General features: G+C 34.8%; 2 protein-coding genes across 8 annotated transcripts in view; one reads left to right on the forward strand and one right to left on the reverse strand.

Moving 5' to 3' along the window:
- IRAG2 (inositol 1,4,5-triphosphate receptor associated 2) overlaps positions 1–7267 on the forward strand; it is a 127872-nt gene extending 120605 nt beyond the window's left edge. The window contains exons 33-39 of the mRNA XM_027035758.2: positions 960–1107; positions 1957–2000; positions 3479–3541; positions 3657–3703; positions 3959–4060; positions 5886–5990; positions 6838–7267. Coding sequence (XP_026891559.2) covers positions 960–1107; positions 1957–2000; positions 3479–3541; positions 3657–3703; positions 3959–4060; positions 5886–5990; positions 6838–7081 — 753 coding nt within the window. The 3' untranslated portion in view covers positions 7082–7267. The remainder of the gene's footprint in view (positions 1–959; positions 1108–1956; positions 2001–3478; positions 3542–3656; positions 3704–3958; positions 4061–5885; positions 5991–6837) is intronic.
- Positions 821–21180, reverse strand: part of DNAI7 (dynein axonemal intermediate chain 7) — an 81127-nt gene continuing 60767 nt past the window's right edge. For 5 of the 7 annotated variants that reach the window (XM_027035755.2, XM_027035754.2, XM_027035753.2 and 2 more), the window contains 7 exons: positions 19897–19972; positions 17178–17338; positions 14159–14315; positions 11167–11381; positions 10070–10237; positions 8573–8686; positions 7307–7824 (listed from right to left, as the gene is read on the reverse strand). In XM_027035755.2, the coding sequence (XP_026891556.1) occupies positions 7546–7824; positions 8573–8686; positions 10070–10237; positions 11167–11381; positions 14159–14315; positions 17178–17338; positions 19897–19972 (1170 nt within the window). In that variant the 3' untranslated portion in view covers positions 7307–7545. Of the gene's footprint in view, positions 2369–7306; positions 7825–8572; positions 8687–10069; positions 10238–11166; positions 11382–14158; positions 14316–17177; positions 17339–19896; positions 19973–21180 lie in introns of those variants that run through there. The other 2 variants (XM_053226023.1, XM_053226022.1) reach the window with 2 other exon arrangements.

The raw sequence follows: 21180 nt of genomic DNA on the forward strand, positions 1-21180 counted from the left end.
ACCCTTAATCTTAAGTGACGGTATTTCTAGTTTCTTCAAAGACTTTGGGTAGTTGATCTCCTCCAGCTTGCTTTTCTAGTGCGGATTTTCCTCTTTCATGGTTAGAGGCTTTTCTCTGATTAGTGATGATCCACTATATAGCTGAATGGGAGCTGTGTGTATGTTGGGCAGGGGAGGTTCTCATTGTCTCTGAGCTTCACACAAGCTAGGATGTCTCATTGGGATATTCTTAATGTCAGTAATGTTAAGACTTTTATCTTGCTGTGTTAGATTCCTCAGAGGAAAACCTTCCAACCACCTGCTTTGAGAGTATAAGCCTGGCTGCCAGTGTTTGCAAGTTGGAGGGAGAAATCAGGCTAGGTATCTCACTATTTAGTATGTATACAGACTTTTGCTTAATCTCTTCTTTTCTGTATGATTCATTCACCATCAACTATCTGTGACTGCCCAATCCACAGGCTGTTTCTCTCTCTCTAAATATTCAACCTTTGTGGTCTTTTGGCAAAGTGATGAAGGGAAGTTGCTCAGCTGGTCTGAGTAAGGAGATCTGTGGATCTAATCACTTTTTATGCAGATTTTCAACCATTTCTTCTGTTATATATCTACCTTCAAGTTTAATTTCAGAGGCACCTTTAAATCCTGAGCTTGCATGGCTTTCTGTGGTGCAGTGCAGGTTGCTTGCAGGCTTACTGCCTTTTTTTTTTTAGAGTTCAGCTTTTTCGGGTCTTAGACATTCATCACTAGTCCTTCTACTAGCAAGCTTTCAAAATGTTATTATATCTTCTTCTGTTCTATTTTTCTTTGTGTACTCATGTCTTCTTTAAAAAAATGCCTTTATTGTCACTTTAGGGGAATATAGGGATGGAGTAAAGATAAATGCATGTGCCTAATCACCATTTTTTAACTGGATATCAAGAATAGTATTTTCACTGTAAATTTATTCTTTTTTTTCCTACTAGGAAAGCCGAGTTAGTAAAGCAGTTGAAGTGATGATTCAGCATGTAGAAAACCTGAAGAGAATGTATGCCAAAGAGCATGCTGAATTAGAAGAACTGAAACAGGTTCTTCTGCAAAATGAAAGGTCTTTTAATCCTCTTGAAGATGAAGGTAATAAAAATTTAATAGCATCAGTTATGTTTTTCTAGCATTCTCCTCTTTCATTCTCTCTTACAAATTCCTATTATGTCTTTGATATAAAAACTTTAGGTTAAGGTTATGTTAGAAGAATAACTCATTCCTGTTATTTATGTAGCCCAAATGCTATAGATATTATTTAGAAAACAGGTTGAGAGACCAGAAGGATTCTTTGGTAATGACACCAAAAAATTCATTAAATTAGATTGCTGACATGAAAGAATATATGTAATACAACCCATCGAGTTTACCTAATGTTCTCCTATTTAGGGTATGTTAGAATTGGCTTTTTCTCCACACATAAAACACAGTAGGTTAAATGAGCCACTTTCATCAACAATGGTTTTGTATTTCTCAAAGAAGGAATGACTGTGGCATAGTAAGCTGGCTGATGGATTGGATAATAGACATCTGAGACCATGGAAAATACCTTAAAACATAAGGTTTATATAAAGTTTTAATTTAAATAGTGTGAACCTTTCTGAACAGAATTATTCTAATGATCTGTTCCCTTTTCTAGAAAAAGTAATCACATTTGATAATCTTCTGATCTGTAGTTTCATTTATTCAGCATACATTTATTTAGCACCTCCTATGTGCTGGGTAAGCATTGTGGACATCTGTAGTGACATAGAGGATTGCATTCCATCAATTAAAGTGGCAATTGTTGTGAATCACAAAATAATAACCAGATACTTTTATTGCTGTGTAGTCTCTGGGGTCTTATTTTCTGACTTTTGCTCTTCTTTGTAAAGAATTAAGACTGTTGCAGAAAATTGTATATGTAATTCCTAAAATGTGCAAATGTGTTTTTCCTTTCAGATGACTGCCAAATTAAAAGACGCTCATCTTCTCTAAACTCCAAGGTAATTACTAATTGTCTATCAAATGTTACCGATGAGATGGTTTTAAAATATTATTTGCAACATGGCTTTACATGTAAATCATATGTCTGTGTTTATGTAGTTATGTGTGAATATATGTATGCTTTTATACTTACTGTATGTGTACATCAATTAAGTTTCTCCAAAAGCAGGAGGAAAACCAGATAGTTTCTCTTTCACATAAAACCAGAGTTGGAAATAAGCAGTCCCAAAATGGCAGAGAAGCTTCACAAAATCCAAAAGGCCCAGTGTCCTCTCGCTGCTTCATCACCCGCAGCCCTTTGCTTCCACCTTAAGGTCTAGGATGGCTTCATCGGTTCAGGGGCACCAACTCCTCATGGAGTCACATTCTAAGAAATAGGAAGAAGCAAAAATGGATATTCCCTCTCCCTCTCATGATAATTCCTAGAAATCCCAGATAACATTTCCCTTTTGTTTCTTGGTTGAAAGTGAGGCTGGAAAACCTGTTTTTAATTCTGGAGTCTTTGTGCCTAACTAGAAACTCAAGGAGGTTTTTTTACACTAAGTGAAAAGGGGAAAATGGGATCTTGAAAGTCAACCAGCAGTTTTTGCCAGTTTGAAAATCAGGATTTCACAGACTTTTTTGAGCAAGAGACTTTAAAATCATTCCATCCACATCTCTTTCACAAATGAGGAAAATCACTTTCACATAAGTGATTAGTTATGATCACGTAGTGGCAGGACCATGGTGAGAACCCAAGTTTCTTGGACTGTAATTTTATATTTTTAATATTCAACTAACCTATACAATTAAATTAGGAATGGTGGTTTAAGAACAGGATTCACCTTAAGCTTCTTTAGTCTGTCTCCTACATTTAATATTACATTTTTATTTCCTGAAGTTATACTTAAACTTTAAGAACCACATAGTAGTATATCACATTTTCCTCTGCAAATCTCAATGCCGATATGTAAATACATCAATTTATCAAAATATGCCCATCTTTAAATGTGGTAAATGGAAAAAGTGAAACCACGAAAAAAAAAAGCTAGAAAATAGGTATTTATCGCCTCTTGAGTTGGGGAAAACCTAGGCATAAAAGAAACACTACAGCAAAAGACAGATTTGGCTGCATTAACCATGAAAAACATTTCTGTCAGAAATATCATTAATAATATGGGCAAAAATCATGAACAGATAGTTCTCAGAGAAGATATATACATGACTATTAAACATTAAAAAAATGTTCAATGTTACTAGAAACCGAAACAAAAAGCCGTATCTGATTATACTCATCGGGTGTTGGGAGGAGGTAGAATATAAATTGGTAGAATATTTCTGGAAGGCAATTTGGCCATAACAAAATATGTCTACTGTTTAACTCAGCAATGACCAAGTGCAGGTATGTGTAGGTACAAGGATATCCACTAGTGTTATATATATACAATGATAAAATACGGATAATTTTCTAAATGTACTTTTTGCCCTCTTCGGGTAGCCATCTTCTCTTCGGAGAGTGACCATTGCCTCTTTGCCCAGAAATATAGGAAATGCAGGAATGGTAAGCAAATTCTTAAGTGTTCTTAGCCAAAAGCAAATTAATTTTCATATAACAAAACATAAACTTCACTAAATTGACATTTCATTATTTTTTAAATTATTTCTGAATTTTAAAGGTGGCTGGGATGGAAAATGACCGATTCAGTAGGAGGTCAAGCAGCTGGTAAGTGTAATTTTATGGTTGCCTTTTGGGAACCACCTCCTGTTTTATAATTGACTGAAGTAAATGTTTGCAATAAGTAATAGAGTAACATTTGATTTACACAGAGTACATGCACAATTATAAAAATAGGTGTATAACCATGAAGTTTTGTAATGAAGCATAATGTGAATATGCCAACAAAAAATAGTACTTATAAATTGATAATGGCTACGGATATATTTAATTTGACAAGTGGCTATAATCATCTTTATTTAGGCGTATTTTGGGGTCAAAGCAGAGTGAACACCGTCCCTCATTACATCGATTTATTAGCACCTATTCCTGGGCAGATGCTGAAGAAGAAAAATGTGAACTAAAGTAGGTGAAGCTTGGTGTGTTTATTAACCTGATGTGAACTGGGAAATAGTGGGGATCACTTTTACTCTATGGAAATGAGATCGATGCTGCATCATCGAAAAGATAATTCATTAAGACTTTTATAAACTGTAGAGCATTCTATAAATGTTATTTGCAAATACATTCACTCTTTAGTACCTAAGGTTTGAGGTCTTGAGTTAGAGAAGACCCTTAAATTTGCCAGAATTGTGAAATGATTTTTTTCCTGTATAGGTAATCTGGCCATCTGAGAGAAAGGTCAGTATAGAGCCACAGAAGTAAAATGTCCATCTACTTAGATTAAAAAACGAAACAAAACATGAATTATATATATGTATGTATAGCATATAGGCACATATGTAAATTATGTGCATTATATATACATCTATCTTCCCTTTATGTGTAAATGAACAGTAGGGGAAACGTAAAATGCTATATTGCTACATGTCTGTGTAGCAAGTTAAATAAAATCTTCTGTAGCAAAAGGTAGACAGCTGAGGAGAAGGGACATGAAGAAATGCTGCCTCTAGGTCCTGGGTGAACATTGGACAAACTATTTAACCTTATTTGGTCTGTTTCCTCATCTGTAGAGATCTGACTGAAATGGCTTTATGTTCTTTTTATCCATGTTTGTTGCCTGCCTACTCTGTGGTATATACTACATTCGATCCTAAGGGGTATAAAGAAGAGTAAGACATAGTGCCTACCCTCAGTTTTTTTGTTTTTTAAATAATCCTGGGAGTCTATTGCATATGTTGAAAGTTCTTTTCAGATTTAGAGCAAATGTAATGGAGTTTTCTTACCTGGGTGAAAAAAAATCAAGTTTTCTCCAAAAGATTACAATCTATCTTTTGTTTTTTTGTTAGTACAGTATGATTTCTGAGAAGCCTTTGCAAACAAAAAAACTGAAATCTTGAGAAACAAGAGTCTAGGCATTTGGACCTTGTTTCCTTTAAACACTAAAACCATCTACACACATTCCCTATACAAGTCCAACAAGAAAAGAGAAAAAGAAAAAAAAAAACTTTGAGAAACAGTTCCCTTTGGCAACAGTGAGGGCCTAATGAGCTTCTAATTTCAAAATTCAAATCTAACTAGGAACTTTTTAGTGAACATGAAAATGAAACAAGTTTTGTTCAGGTTAAAGGAACTCCTCTGTAGATAGCAATTGGATTGAAAGTATTTCAAATAAAATCATACTATTTCTCAGCTCGTTAAATATTGTAGCTAGCTTTATACTGAACATATTTTTATAAACAAATTTTTATAAAAAGATTTACAAAATCTTTCAAAATTAAGATTTTTAAAGAAGAAATGGCATTTTGATGTTACTCCAGTTTAGCATAAGATCCACTGTTAATAGATTAATTATATGGTAGAAGGAGAAAATATTTTACTACATATTGAATAAAAAAAATACGGAAAAAGAAATATTCACATTTGTTTTTTAAAGTATGATTACACATACACAAACAGGGAAAGAAATCACAGATTAATAACACTGGTTAATTATGAGTGGTGATAATTGACTAATTTCTGCATGTTCTTTGTAAATTTCTCCTTTTGCTTTGGATAGTATCTCAACTTTCTACAACAAACATTTTCCTAAATATAGTAAGTTTTAAAAATTAAATTCCTATAAATGGTTAAAAACATAAATTTAGTGATTTGAATTTTAGAATTAGTTGTTTTGCTTTAGAAAAATATATATCTAAAGCCTCTTTAGTAGTACAATCTAGCAATATTTTATAAATAATCTGGTACATTATCCATAGTTTCAAACATTTTTAAAAATACTTATTTACAGAAGTAAAGACTCAGAACCATCTGGAGAAGAAACAGTAGAAAGGACAAGAAAGCCAAGTCTTTCTGAAAAGAGAAATAATCCATCAAAATGGGATGGTTCCTCAATGTAAGTTGTCTACTTGCTCATGATACCATTTTTGTAGAATGGGGAAAGATAAGGCAGGGTTAACAGTATTAATTTTAGTCAAAGTACTAAAAGACTTGTCAAATTGTTAAATTTAGGGTAAAAAAACAAATTTCGCATGGTGTACAGGAATTATGCCTGCATGTGTAAGAGTTCAGTGTTAGGAACTTGGCCCTGGAGTCAGATGACCTAGGCAAGTTCATCCATTATTGAACACCAGTTTCTTTATCTAGAAGATAGGAATGATAATGGTAGCACCTGTGGCATTGTTTTGTTGTCATGATTAAATAACTAGCACATGTAAAATGCTAAGTGTAGTGTCTAACACAGTTAACTATTTTCAAAGACCTATGATATAATAATCTTTTCTTATGGGGGTTTCTAAAAATAGTTTAAATTTCAATATAGCAAAAGTCCAGGGTATGGTGAGAAGTATGTGACATAGGTATATACACACATATCATGCTCTACCCCAAAAATAACATTTTTGTTTCTACTGTAGGAATAGAAGTTGCCTTACTCAATTGAAAGAATGAGATAAATACTCAAATGTTCTTGTTAATAGTTAAGAAATGCTATGGTGATGATCTGAAAATTAGGTGTCTGTCTCAGGCATTATTTAAATCATTTCTCTAATTCTAAAAATTATTAGGGGTGGGGATGGGGGCAAATGGTAGTACAAACCAAGACAGCAGGTCACATTAGGTAGCTTCTTACAAGGCAGTGTTGGTGGCAGATCAAGGATTTGATTGGTATTGTTGGCAAAAGGAGTGTTTCTAATAACAGATTGTTGCTATTACCAAATACTGACTTTGTATTTTCCTTATAGTTATGACACAATAGCTTCCTGGGCAACAAATCTCAAGACTTCCATCAGAAAAGCTAATAAGGCACTCTGGCTTTCTGTTGCATTCATTGTACTGTTTGCAGCTCTGATGAGCTTCCTCACAGGACGATTTTTCCAGAAGTCTGTGGATGCTGCTCCCACACCAGATGGGGACTCCTGGATGTCTCTAGAACAAATCTTGTGGCCATTTACTAGACTCCAACACAATGGGCCACCACCAGTGTGACCAGAGCACATCTCAATGTATGTGTCTTCATTTTTAAAGTTTCAGTATCTGAACTTTGTAAATTAGTCATTTTTAGCTGGGAAATTATAGCATAGAACCAGAGGGTCTCAGAAGGACTGCAAGATATTTTACATTCCCTCTTTCTGTGATTTCCTCCCAAATAAAATATAATGGGGAGGAAGCCTACCTATGATCTTTTAATGAGCTTTTTGAGGCGATCTTACATGTTGTTTGTTAAAATTTATTGAAATAAAGAACCATTCAAATCTTCATACAGTGAAAACTGAAAGTATTCATGGGAAAAACAACCCCACTTTTTAAAAAATAACATTTGAGTATAAAATGCTGACTAGATTTTAATAACCTACTGGAAATATATCAACTCATTACATTTTATTGAATAACCTGATTTTTTTCTCCAAACTGCTTGATTCTTCATACTGAACAAAATTTACCATTGGGGATTAAGAGTAGCTGAGTAATCTCGTCGAGAGTAGCATATAGCATACAGAATCAATAAACTGGCATTTGGAGCTCCTAATTTTCTCCATTGCTTCTTTGGAAGCAAAATCCTTAACCAGGTGATACAGAGTAGAATGAAACTCTGTTTCTTCTTTAAGGGCTTCAGAGAATGTTTCACTGTTTTCATTGATTTTGAGCCTCTGTGCTCTGTCACCACTAAACATTAAAAGGGTCCAGTTAGGATCCTGAACAGGTTCTTCTTCAGTAAGGTGTTCCCTCAGCTAAAGAAAAAGAAAATTAGAGAAATCCATTAATAGTTCTTCTATTAGGTATTTTAGCAGAGTGTAATTTGAACTAAGTCCCCCAACTTCCTAATGTAAAAGAAACATTCTTAGTGTCCCATTTCTTAAACCATGCGTTTATAGACCTTATCAAAATGTATTAATTCATTCAACAGAGATAATGTTGAAAAGCTATCATGTGCCAGGTATTATTCTAGGTTCTGGGGATATAACAAAGAAAGAAAACCAAACAAGTAGCAACTGCAACAATAAACCCTATCCTCAAGGAGCTTACATTCAAAATACACAAGTAAATATGGTGGCTCACTTATGCTAGAACATTCATCAGTCAGCATTTAGAATTTGATAAGATACCTTTGTTCTCAGGCAGTAAATGTGCCAGAAAGTTAAACTGGAGGCCTACCCATCTCTGAGGAAAACGTTTGTGAATCATAGACACATTCACATTAAACGCTTCCATTTGTTCTTGTGTTGAGGTACAGAGAGATAAGGACATTAGCCTAAAGTTAAGAGGGTTTGACACCATACTGGGCAATGAAGGCATGATCTTTACATAGTTCGGCTTTATATTTTTGACAAAATAAACAAAAGTGAAGTTTGAAAACTATTTTGATGTTAATTTTTTTCACCTTTTCAAGAGGAGAAACTATGCCCTACATTCATTTAGCTTTTGAGTACCTTATCTTCTTTTGGAGGACAAAGTTTTATGGGTTTTTGCATACTCTACCTTAACTATAACTTTTTTGGAACTACATTCTACATTCCACTTGCTCCAACCAAATGCAAAAGCAGAACTTAGCAGGGCCAGTTGTCGATAAGCTTTAATTTCTACCAAGGGTTCCTGTCAATATAAAAACAAATACAATTGGTCATAGAGCTTCACAACAAGCCTCTCTTCCATCTTTGGCCTCCTACAGTCGCTTCTCAGTACAGGAAAATCCATTTAAAATGTAATATTAGATGACTGCCCGGTCAGGACAAGGCAATGGTGTTGCCTTTCAGAAGAGAAACCAAGGTCCAAACAATGACTGACAAGGGGTCTGATGTCCCGCCACATACACCCCATGATCTATCATCTTTTCTTCTTCCTTTGCTTTCTTCACTTGGCCTAATTCCCCACTTTCAAGTTTTGCTTAGATCTTACCTTCTCATTGAGTGCCCCCTCCTCCGACACCCTGTTTGCCATCGTATGCCGCCCTAGCCCCATGATTCCTGACCTGCACTTTTTTCCATAGCACTTAGCACCTTTTGACATACTAGATAAACTATAAACATAAAAAGTAAGATGATTTTTGCTTTCCTCTGCTAGAATGTAAGCTCCACAATGGCAGGGACCTTTGTTTTATTCACTAATGGATCCTAAGCACCTATGACAATGCCTAGAATATAAATGTTTAGAAAAAAAATTCTTGGATATTCTGCAATGACTAGTATACTACATTCAGCATTTGTAGAGTGGCAACTGAGTGCGTAAAGCCAAGGTGTTTTTTTCTTGCACATATGTACACTGTACTCACATTTTCCATTGTTATAGGTCTACCTGTATTGTCATATCTGATATATGATAAACCTGTTTTTGAGTACAGAACTCTTCTGCCTAAAACATTTTTCCTGATTAGAACCTTCTTTGTCTTCGTTTATATATCCTATTTATTAAATGTCTACTGATTTAAGGAAGACATTAAATCTAGAAGTGCTAGAAGAATGCTAGGTGATGAAAAAGCAGTCCCCATCCTCAAGGAGCACACAGTTTAACATGGAAGGATCTTATTTAACTAAAGCCTAATGGGTAACATGAAGCAGTATGCAGATGGGGAGCCTCTGCCAAGAAGCAGAAGGAAGTGGGTTCTGTATCAGTGCGTTTAATTTTGCCTGATTTGTCATGTTTGGGCAAATGTTGAGTCATTTCCTGTTTTAAGAAATCTTACATACGTCCAGCCTGGAAGAAGGAAGAAAACATACAAAATGCAGAACTGGCCAGCTGTGGACAATGCTCCATTTGTGATATGAACATCATACTACAGGCTTACTCTTTTGGGAAAGATTATTACACGTGAGACAACCCTGGGTTTCTGGTCTTTCCCTTTATTCCCTCCTTTCTAACTATAATCCTGTACATGTGGATATAGAAAACCTGCCACATACCTTAAGATTTACGTAAAATTTAGTACTTGCTAACATTCTAACTGTCCATTACATTAAATCTGGAAAGATTTGTTCTTACCTTATGATTTATAACAACATAAAAATGAGAGTGTCCAGTAGGAAAGATATTCAATCCAGTTTCTTTCAAAGCAAGAATCAAAGAAATAGGAGTCATCCATCTTCCTTCCAAAGTAGAGGAGTGTTTCTTGTTATCTACTTTGACTGATGCTAACATGCAGAGGTTTTCCTAATCTCAAGAAGAAGAAAGAAGCGGTTATGAATTATTACTTCGTTATTCCATTTCCAGACTTGACGTTCCTTATACCATTTGTTTTTTAGCCCTATATCATTCTGCATTGAGAAGAATGCAGGACAGCTATGTTTTAAGCCAGCTCCGAGCTTCGCCACAAAGTCTCCTTGTTACCTCACCCAATCGGTCAACCTTTTTTGGGCTTTATTTGAACAATCGAGGGACTAACGTCTCAGGTGTCCTCCCATCTTACAAGTTATGATCTAAGAACACTGATGATGGTCATATTGAATTACAATAGCCATTCGACAGCTATTCATGTTGCAACTTTTAAGAATACTTTTTTTTTTTACACATATAAGACTTAATGCAAAATTATCTGGTTTTAAAGTCTGCAAAGTGGCAATCTGAAGGTGTACAGAGTTCACATCTCTCTCTTCCAGGTTTGAGGAAGAAGTCTCTTGAGAGTGGATCAAAAACTCTCGAAGTCATATTACAACCGGGCTTGTAGCTTCATTAATTGGTCTATTTCTACTAAATTTAGGGTTCAAAATTGCATCTCATTTATTACATGTTATTACCGATCCAATTACTATTTCATTTAGAATTTTTGTTTTATTTTGTTTAGAAATTGTGGATCGGTCAGTTAAGCAACTGGCTCTTGATTTAGGCTCAGGTCATGGGTTCGAGCCCTGTGACCAGCTCCGCGCTGATAGTGCCTGCTTGGGATTCTCTCTCCCTGTCTCTCAAAATAAACTTTAATTAAACATTAGGAAAAAAGGTTAAAAAATTATGGGTCAAAGTATATTTTAAATATATTTATAAAAGACATTTCAAAATGTAAATCACCAATGATGGATTGCTTCGACATGCTGTCCTCAAAGAGGCTTACCTCTTTCATATGACTTACTATAATTGTGACTTACCTTAATTTGTATTTGTATCTCAGTAAATACCGTAGTCACAGTCAAAAGTACTTTATTCACATCAAGTGGTCTGAGTTCCCATGACTGGAATGGCATGTTAATATGAGTATCTTGAATCAAGGTAACAGGGCCAAAAGTTTCTAGGCTGAATGTTATAAGTCTTTCTTCTGATTGGTAAAGGACATTGCTGATGCCATCAGTCTGCCAGTGTTTACCTTCACAATAAGAAAGTCACAGGTTCATTTTTTTCTACACAAAAAGAAGATGAATGAAACCACCCAAATAACTGCAAATGTGTATAAATCTTTTACATTTAGAATAGAATCTCTACAAAAAGCCAACTTTCTGGGAGTTTCTTCTTGTCTACAGGATCAAGTCCAAACTCCTCAGCATGGTATGTAACACCTTCAGAATGAAGACCCATGTTTCTGGCTTCATCCCTTGTACTTCCTTCACTTGTTTTTAGCTACACTTTTTTTTTTGCCTCTCTCCCAACAATATCGTATACCTCTGAGCCTCTAAGCACATGCAGTTCTATCTTCCTAGAGCACTTAATCTTACAGAGAACCTCTCTTCATTTAAAACAAAACAAAACACAACTTTAAAACTCACTTGTGGTAAGCATATAATTACTTTTAGTAAATACATCCAGTTGTGCAACCAGTACCACAATCTAGTTGACAACACTATTATCCTCCCCGTAAGATCTTTCTTGTCCATTTTATAGTTAATTACTCCCATTCTCACCTCCAGCCACAGGAAGCTTATTTACTTCCTGTCTCTAAAGATTTGCCTTTTCTGAACTTTTCATATAAATACAATCCTGTGATAGGTGGTCTTTTGTGTCTCTTACAACTCAATAATAAAATACAACCCAATTTAAAAATGGGCAAAATATTTGAATAAACGTTTCACCAAAGAACATCTATTAAAGGATAATAAACACATTAAAAAAGATGCTTAACGTTATCAGTTATTAGGGAAATACAAATTAAATCCCTGAAATACCACTTCATGCTCACTAGAATGATTAGAATCAGAAAGATAAATAATCACAAATGTTGGCAAGGATATGAAAAGTGGGAAACCTCATATAATGCTGGCAGGCATGTAAAATGGTACAGTTACTCTGAAAAACAATTTGTTTCTTAAAAAGTTAAACCAATTTACCATTCAACCCAGCAATTCCATCCCTAGGTATATACTCAAGAAAAAGGAAAACCTACGTCTACACAAACACTGGCATGTCAGTACCCTCTTAGTCTCTTAAGGCCCAGTTCAATATTCCATACCATGACAAGCCTTCCTTAATGCTCCAGGTGGACCCACTGTTCTTCTCCATAACACTTTTAGCTATTACAATAGCACCTTACTACATCATATTTGTGGCTTTGCCTTGTCTGCCTCTCCTACAACTTTGAAAATTTCTAGAGGAAGGAACTATGTCTCCTTTATTCTATATTTCTTCTTGTGTAGCACAATTATGGAACACACGAGTCATTCCCTTCCTAGAATGCCCTCTCCATCTCCACATGGCTTTCTCCTCACATGGAGGGTTCCGCTATTTTTGACTCTTAAATTCAATATGCCAAATCCAATTATATGGATAAAATAAGTTATTCATAATTCTTTTTGTTTTTACATTAACAAAATTACCTTGTACAGGCAAAAATTATGTATGACCTCTAAATAAACTCCCCATATTTGTAGCATTTCCTGGAAAAAAGTTTCCCCACGGGAAGAATTATCAGAGTTGTATATTGCTATCTAATTAGTATAGTAAAAGTCAAATTTTACTTCCCTGAATCATGTGGAGTAATTGCCTAATTCTAATTTAGTGTGAATAATTTTTAATGTCATAAATATTTAAGGAATATTTAAGGAATATTCCATTTTAATGGAATGGTGAAATTTAATGGAAAAGTGAAACTTATAAAGCAACATGAAGGGAAAAAATTACCTACCTGTTCATTTTGATATGTTTTATTATTTAATGTATTGACAGACATATACTGTTTTTAATACTGTTTATATTCTATTTCTAGAATATAAATACCTTGTGGCTACATCTACACAACCAAAGTGTGGATTACTGTAGCAATCGTAAAAAAGTTTAAACTACATAATATTTATCCTTCTTGGCAGAGAAATTCCTAAATGCTCTCCTCCTATAACTGAATAGATTAACTAATAGCTCTGTGCCTTTGTGATCGTATCTGTTCCCAACCTGTCACCAAGTAAATACTTACACAAATAGATGAATGTAAATTAATTCACATTAAAAGTAAAGTTCTATACCTTTTATCCAGCAGCCTCAAAACTGCATAATTAATTCACAAGATCAAGACCTTTCAAAGTTTAGCCAGCCAACCCCCAAATAAGGTATTTGTTAATGATCAGTGAATCATCAGCTTGTATTCTCCTGGTGCTTCTGATTTTATTGATATTTAAAATGTCTCTCAAAAAATAAGCAATAATTTCCCATGGTTCAACAATCAAAAGTTATAAAGAGGCATAAAGTGGCTGTTTTCCTCTGTCTCAGATTTCCCAATGGCCAATTCCCCATCTCCAGTACTTGTTTGTAATAAGATTTGTAATTTATAAGTTATTAACATTAAAATAAATTTTAATCACCCTAATCTGAATTATATAGTCATTTCAAAAAATGTAGGTTTTTCATTTTTTTTGTTTTCAATGTGTTGTACTATTTTGATATTTTTGGGTTTTTTTAAAAACATAATTACATAACTAAGTAACTGTTCAGAAATTATGGCAGATATAAATACTTCAAGAACTAACAGTTACAAAACTCAATAAATAAACTCCAATCCCTGTTCATTTCCATCAAGAGCAAACAAAGACCCTAGAATTGCCATAGAAATGTGTAAGATTAGAAACTGGGAGTGTAGACACTGTATTTCCTGTTTTAAGGAGTCATGTTATACCACTTTTCATTACATAATTAAAAAAGTGAATTAAGGTATTGCTGTACCTTCAGCATCCCACCTTGCAACCATAGGATCCTCAAAAAAGATTACATTCTCCTGAACTTCAAGCGTGACCTCTATGGGTGGGAAAGCATTTTCTGTTTCAAAGTCTTCTGTACTTTCTGGAGGATATATGTATTTCTGCAGTCCTTCTTTGAGTATCTTTTAAAAATGGCCCAAAATAACATCAAATTAGAAGCTGACTAGTAACAAAGATGTAAATACTGCTGAATAAGCTATATAGTTTTTTTTTTTAATATTTATTTTTTGAGAGACAGAGACAGAGTACAAACAGGGGAGGGGCAGAGAGAGCAAGAGGGAGATACAGAATCTGAAGGAGGCTCCAGGCTCTGAGCAGTCAGTGCAGAGCCTGATGTGGGGCTCCAACTGACAAACCATGAGATCATGACCTGAGCCAAAGTCAGACATTTAACTGACTGAGCCTCCCAGGTGGCCCTATATAATTATTCTTAGTAAGTACTGAAGATTGGTCTCATTTAATTACAGACTAACAAAAAGTCACAACAAAGTTAAAAGATAACGGTTGAGGGGGGAAAAAATCACTAAATTTGAATTACAGAATTTAACCTATGCTAGGTTCTATGCTGGGACTTACTCATCATTTTATTCCTCCAAGTAATTCTACAAGACATATATTTAATGGAGAAGATAACTGGGACTTAGAGAAATCACATAATTTGCCAAAGATTACAAAATGACTTCAAGGAGGTGCCACAACTGAGAAACAGAGCTACAGGACCCCAAATCCCATATTTTAATACATTGGTTAGGGTGTGTATGTGAAGAGAGAAAGGAGTATAAGCAAAATTTGGGAAGTGTAGAAATGAATGGATAAAAGTAAATTAAAAATCATCAGGTAGGTACATCTTAATGTAATATGTCAATTACATCCCAATAAAGCTAGGGAGAGAAAGTAAATTAAACCAACAGCAGATTTCTCTGGGAAGAAGGAGGTTTGTTCATTATTTGAACGTAGCAGAAAAGGATCTAGGGAAGAAGGGGTGGGGAAGATAAGAATGGTACAAAATAGAGGAAAAAACTGGATGGGTAAAAATTCTAGACAAGGTGGGAGAGTACTAAAAAGAGACTTGAATAAAAGCAAGAAGACCTCTTTGTTGGCAGAGAGAAAAACAAGTATAAAGGAGTATACTTCAGGCTCAAGGAGAAAATGTGGAATGGTGGTATCAGGATATCAACAAAATTCAAGAACAAATCCTTGAATAAATTCTTGAAAACCCCAACTCTGGCTGGGACCTTCCCATGGATAAAGAGGATTTTTTTTTAACGTTTTGAGAGAGAGCGTGTGCACATGGGGGTGGGGCAGAGAAAGAGGGAGAGAGAGAATCCCAAGCAGGCTTTATGCTGTCAGTGCAGGGCTCCGACCCAGGACTCGAACTCATGACCATGAGATCATGACTGGAGCTGAAATAAAGAGTTGGACGCCTAACCAACTGGGCCACCCAGGAGACCTCAATAAAGAGTTTTGAAGGCCTACCTTCACCAAAACGATGTCTTTCTTGGACCCCCACCCCATTGTCTTTCAAGTATCCCTTAAGTAGGAAAAGCTGATTCAAATAGATTCTTCAAAGTAGCTACAGACCAGATTATCTCCCCCAGGTATGGTCTAATAACTGCATTCTCATTTGTGGGGAGAACGGAAAAGGAATAGCAATATCACCCCGAAGAGGGTAAAAATTAGTTTGGGGGCATGAAAAAATCATACTCTTTTAGGTGTAAAGCACAGCTATATGTATGGTACATGCACAAATATATTGTATACCTCTGGTATTAAAATTTCATGGGCGGGGGTGGTTAGGAAAAAAAAATGTCTACAAAGGCTCTTTAGAGGGGTGATAGTGGAAAAAAAAACTGAGAAATACCACTCTAATATGGGAATGCACCAAGGTCCTTAATGGGTAGGGCTGTGTGTGAGAAGTGCCTGGTAGTCTATGTACATGATGTGCTAGAGAAGAGAGAGAAAGAGGTGGACAGAGAAAAAGAGAGCTAAGGGGATGAGGGAGGGAGGGGGAAAGAAAGGCTGGAGAGCAAGGAGGGAAGGAGGAGCGGGTTATGACAATATAACAGGGTTATTTGGGACACAAGCACCATGAAATAAAGTTAAAATAAACCAAATCAATACCAAGGCAAATGTTAGTAGTTATTAAAACAGGAAAAACTCCTTCAAAAATGATCTAACAACTGCTATCATTAGCATCCTTCCTAAAGGGGTGGAACATGCATCAGCAACGTTGGCATCACCTGGATCTGTGCTTCTTAAACTTAAATGGGCATATGAATCACCTGAGGGTCTTCTTAAAATGCAGACTCAGTAGATCTGAGGCGAAGAACCAAATTATGCATTTTTAACAAGTTTCTAGGTGATGCTGATGCTGCTGGTTCATGGACCACACTTTATACATCAAGGATCCAGACCAGTGGTTCTCAAACTTCAAAGTGTGTTTTACTAAAACAGATTTCCAGGCTTCACCTCCAGACTTTCTGATTCAGTAAGACTAAAATGGGGCCCATGCATTTGTGTTTCTAGAAAATTCCCAGAATGATGCCAATGCTTCTGATCAAGGGACATGTTAGAAGCCACTGTAAAGTTAAATGATTACATATGGCTGTCTTATCCTTACAATGAGAGTAGCAATAGAGCTGGTAAGCACACAAAGCTGAAAATATTTACCAGTTGGCCCTTTACAGAAAAAGTTTGCCAGCATCTTAAATAAACTATCATTATTAAGACCAAATTGGCACAATCTAAACGTAGTGCTATAGGTTTACAATTAACACGTATGATTTATAGTTTTAAAATTTGCATTATTCTAGAATCCTTTCCTTTAGTATCTGATTCAAATTTTATAAATTCAAGACAGTTTAAAATTAGTTTTTTTCCCTTATGCTTGCTTAATAGGGTTAAAGTGCATTAGCTGTTAGATCATTTAAGATAAAAGTGTGAGAAACTATTTCACTCATAAATTTGATTTGAAATCAACCTACTTCCACAATCATCCAGCCTTTCATTGGTTTACACTGTGGTGGAAGTTCGAAAATATCCAAGTGGTACACTCCACCCAGGGTTGTGAATTGGCATAAATCAACCTCATTGTCTTCACAGAAACATGGCTTTTCATTAGCATTCTCTATCAGCAACAACTGTGCTAAAATTAACCAGATTAATTCAGTTTCTAAATAGATCATAACATTTTGGTATTAGGAGGGAAAGGAAAAAATTCTGATGCTGGAAACGAAGTTTTTATTTAGCTACTAAAACTTCAAAAAGTGGTTAATTCAAAACTATTCACAAAGCTAACTTTCAAAGTGGGAATAGGCATGTATAATGGTTAAGATACAGAGGAGGGCTCCATTTATATTTTATATGCCAACATTTTAAGAATTTGTATATAATAAACATGTTACTATTAACATAACTTTAAAAATATATTGTAGAGGAGGAAAAATAATTTTCCCTCTACTCTTCTGAGTTCTCAGCTGAAACCTCTAGAACAAAGACAGATTAACAAGAGAAAAAAAAACATTCATTTATTAATATGTATACCTCCTGTATATATGGGAGATACCCAGGGAAAAATGAGTAACCTACAGAGGTGGCTCAGAATTCTGGCTTATAGAGCATCTGCAGCCAAGAACAACAAATTTGTGGAGAAATGACAAGCTAAAGGAAAGCTTTAGGTTTTAGGTTTTCTGAGTTTTAGGTTTCTGAGGATAGAGGAAAGGACTAGTTAGTAAGGTTTGTTATGTAGATTCCTCTGGTCCCCTTTCCAGGCTGATAGGGTCTGAAGTTTTCTCTGGGGATTAACCATTGTTCTTCCTGGAAGAGGGAAGAAGGGACACCTTTGAAAATTTATGTCCTGGTTTAAGGCAGATAGGGTGAGGGTAAGAAGCTTTTCTTGCAACTGCATCTTTTCAGTTTCTCTCAACTCAAAATATCCTTATGCTGAAATGACATATTTTGGGGTGACATATTCTGTTACCTTCATCGTAAAATATCAAAAAGTGGCTTAACACAACATTTGATAACTGATAAATGTCTTAAAATTGGACATTATGGGGCTAAAAATCTGAAAGAAGAAAATAAAATGGTAAAAAAAAATTTTGGTACATATATTAAAGCTAATTTTTTTTCAACAAAAATAAGCCCAGCTCATAAAAAAAAGCGGGGGGGGGGGGGTGCACAGAGGCTTAAAAGTGAAAAAAAACGTATTGGCTAATCCCTTCTGTTTAGATATTTTACAGGGAAATTCTATAATTCCATAATTCTCAGTGCAAAATCAAGGGAATATTTTAAGTCACATGTCACGAGGACCATTCCCACCTGTCACCCAAAATCTTTCAATGTAGTACAATGGATAAGAAAGGGAAATCAGATCACTTATAAGTGGTGGATCTGATTCCACCCTTAACTAGCTGTATGACCTTATTGCAAGATATGCTAATTAACATGTCTTCTCTCCCCTTCCTCTACAAAGAGATATTAGTGTCTAACTTATTGAATTGGGGGAATTTGTGAGTTAATACATGTAAAAAGTGTAGAACTGGTACCAGACACCCAGTAAAACTTAGGAACTGTTAGTCTTATTATTTATCATTACAGTTTTCCTCTCTCATAAAAGGATGCATACTGAGGACTCACTGAATTTAATCCGTGGAGATCAAGCACTGATAATGAATGACAATATGCAAAGCAAATTCCACTTAAGCAATTGTTTTTCCCCCTTGTATAACTTCAATAAAATGCAGACTTAAAAATTTTAAATGTATCTAATCATCCATTTACATAAAAAGAAACAAAGAATACTGTATCCAAATTTAAACATTTAGGATATATATTATTTGGGGATCACCATGTAGAAAACCTCAGTATTATTGACAGATATTCACGAATTGACTATAGTATCCTATCTCTAACAGGAAAACTACCTCCTCAGGGTTATAGAAAAGTTATAAAGATATAAAACTATTTGGCTGCTGAAAAAAAAGTGTGTTGGAAGAAGTGAAGTAGACAAGAAGCCCATTATGAAAAATATGCAAAAAAACCTATCAAAAATGAATTCCTTAGAAGTTACTGGGAAGTGATGTACATAAATCTCAAACTAAAATATTTGCAAATTAGATATCACTATCATTTTGATATTTTTAACTAGCTCCAATTGCTATTTTCCAAGATAAAATTTAATATAAAAGTGTTGAGCAATTTATGGTTGTGTGTGTATTTGTGAATATTCATCACAACATGGTTTGTAATAATGAAAAATTAGAAATAAACTTACTATCAATAAAGATTTAAATAACATTCCATTACTGGATGGAATTATACAGCTACTAAAAAAGTAAGGTTATTAATGTGTTCTCACTTAGGATAGTGTTGAGTATCATTCACTTAAGAAGAATAGATATTATGTTCTTTGTATGGAGAACGTTCTATAACATAACAAATATTATTGATAAAAAAGTAATTTTCAAGCATTTGTATGACATTTCATGGTTTCATTAAAAATCAAAAGAGAGGTATAGAGAGAAGAGATACAAATAGGAGAAGTTTTTGTTAATCTTAGTTATTTCAGAAGAGGGATTATGAAGGATTTTCACTTCAAACATATTTCTGCAACATCTGAATTTTTTAATAATGACCCTGCATTTCACTTGTAAGCAGACAAATCCCAATAAAGTTAAATTCTAAAAATATAATTTAGAATACCTGCGAAAACTGCCTCACTTAATAACTTCATCTCCAGTTTACATTTTGTGGCTTCAGATTCTTCCTGGACAAAACTCTATGGAAAACACAAGGACAGATGGGTATGAGTGTCAGTGTCTGCTTCAGCCCAGATTCACTCCTCACTCTCTTTCTGCTCCAGTTCCCACTCCAGAGGCCTGCCACCTTAATTCTAGGGCCCTGAACTGACACTTGCTCTGGCATAAAAACTGGACTTAACGACAATAATTTAAAAATCAGTTAAAATGGGAGCGCATCTCCATAGAACCTCATGAGGGCAGGAATTAGCCTGCTCAGATTCTCTGATGACAACCCTCAACTATAAAATAGACTAGGAGGCAATGCAAGCTATGAAGTATTATTTATATTTGTATTTTGATTTTAGCCAAGTTTTAGATGTTGTTTGATCTTGGCAATCAGCTCTCTGATAGAGTAATTCCAAAGTCTGCGTTTGCGTAAGCCTCTCAAGGAAACCAAAGACACTGTGCACCAAGTAATGTAAAAGATACTATAGCATAGTAAAATGAATATTACAATAGGAAGACATAAAATCTAGAATGTATATCTAAATCTGCCACTAACTTAGTTTCGCAACCTTGAGCAAGACATTTAACCATTTGGGGCCTCAAATTCCTGCTCTAACAACATATTTGGTGCTTAACTGTGTGCCAGACACACAACACACCTTGCAAACAACCCTGAGAGGTGAGTATTATCTTCATTTTACAAAGAAAGAAAACCGAAGCTTAGGAAAACAACTGTTCTAAGAGTCAAATAAAATAATAGAAGTAAAGAATTTTGTACACAGTAAAGCACTAGAAAAATGCAGTGTTGTTATTGTAAAAAAAATATATATATATGTATATATATATGTATATATATGTATATATGTATATGTATATATATGTATATATGTATATACATATATATGTATATGTGTATATATGTATATGTATATATGTATATATGTATATGTGTGTATCTATCTATCTATATATATATACACATATGGTATGTGTGTGCTAATATTTGCAAACTGGATGATATCCAGCAAACTTCATTTGACCCAAAATAGCATCTGTACTTCTAGAGCAATAGAAAAACCTTGTACCCAGATTCTAGTCAGAAGCTTAAAGCTAGTTAATCCCATCATGCCTCTCATCCTCAACCATCATACAAAGCCAAGCCCCCCTTAGTAAATTATCCTTTCCCTTATTGTCAGTGTATTGCTTTGTGTCTTCCTCTTGACCAGTTTCAACACTATGG

The sequence above is a fragment of the Acinonyx jubatus genome, chromosome B4, assembly GCF_027475565.1.
Source record: "Acinonyx jubatus isolate Ajub_Pintada_27869175 chromosome B4, VMU_Ajub_asm_v1.0, whole genome shotgun sequence".
NCBI classification, from domain to species: Eukaryota; Metazoa; Chordata; class Mammalia; order Carnivora; family Felidae; genus Acinonyx; species Acinonyx jubatus.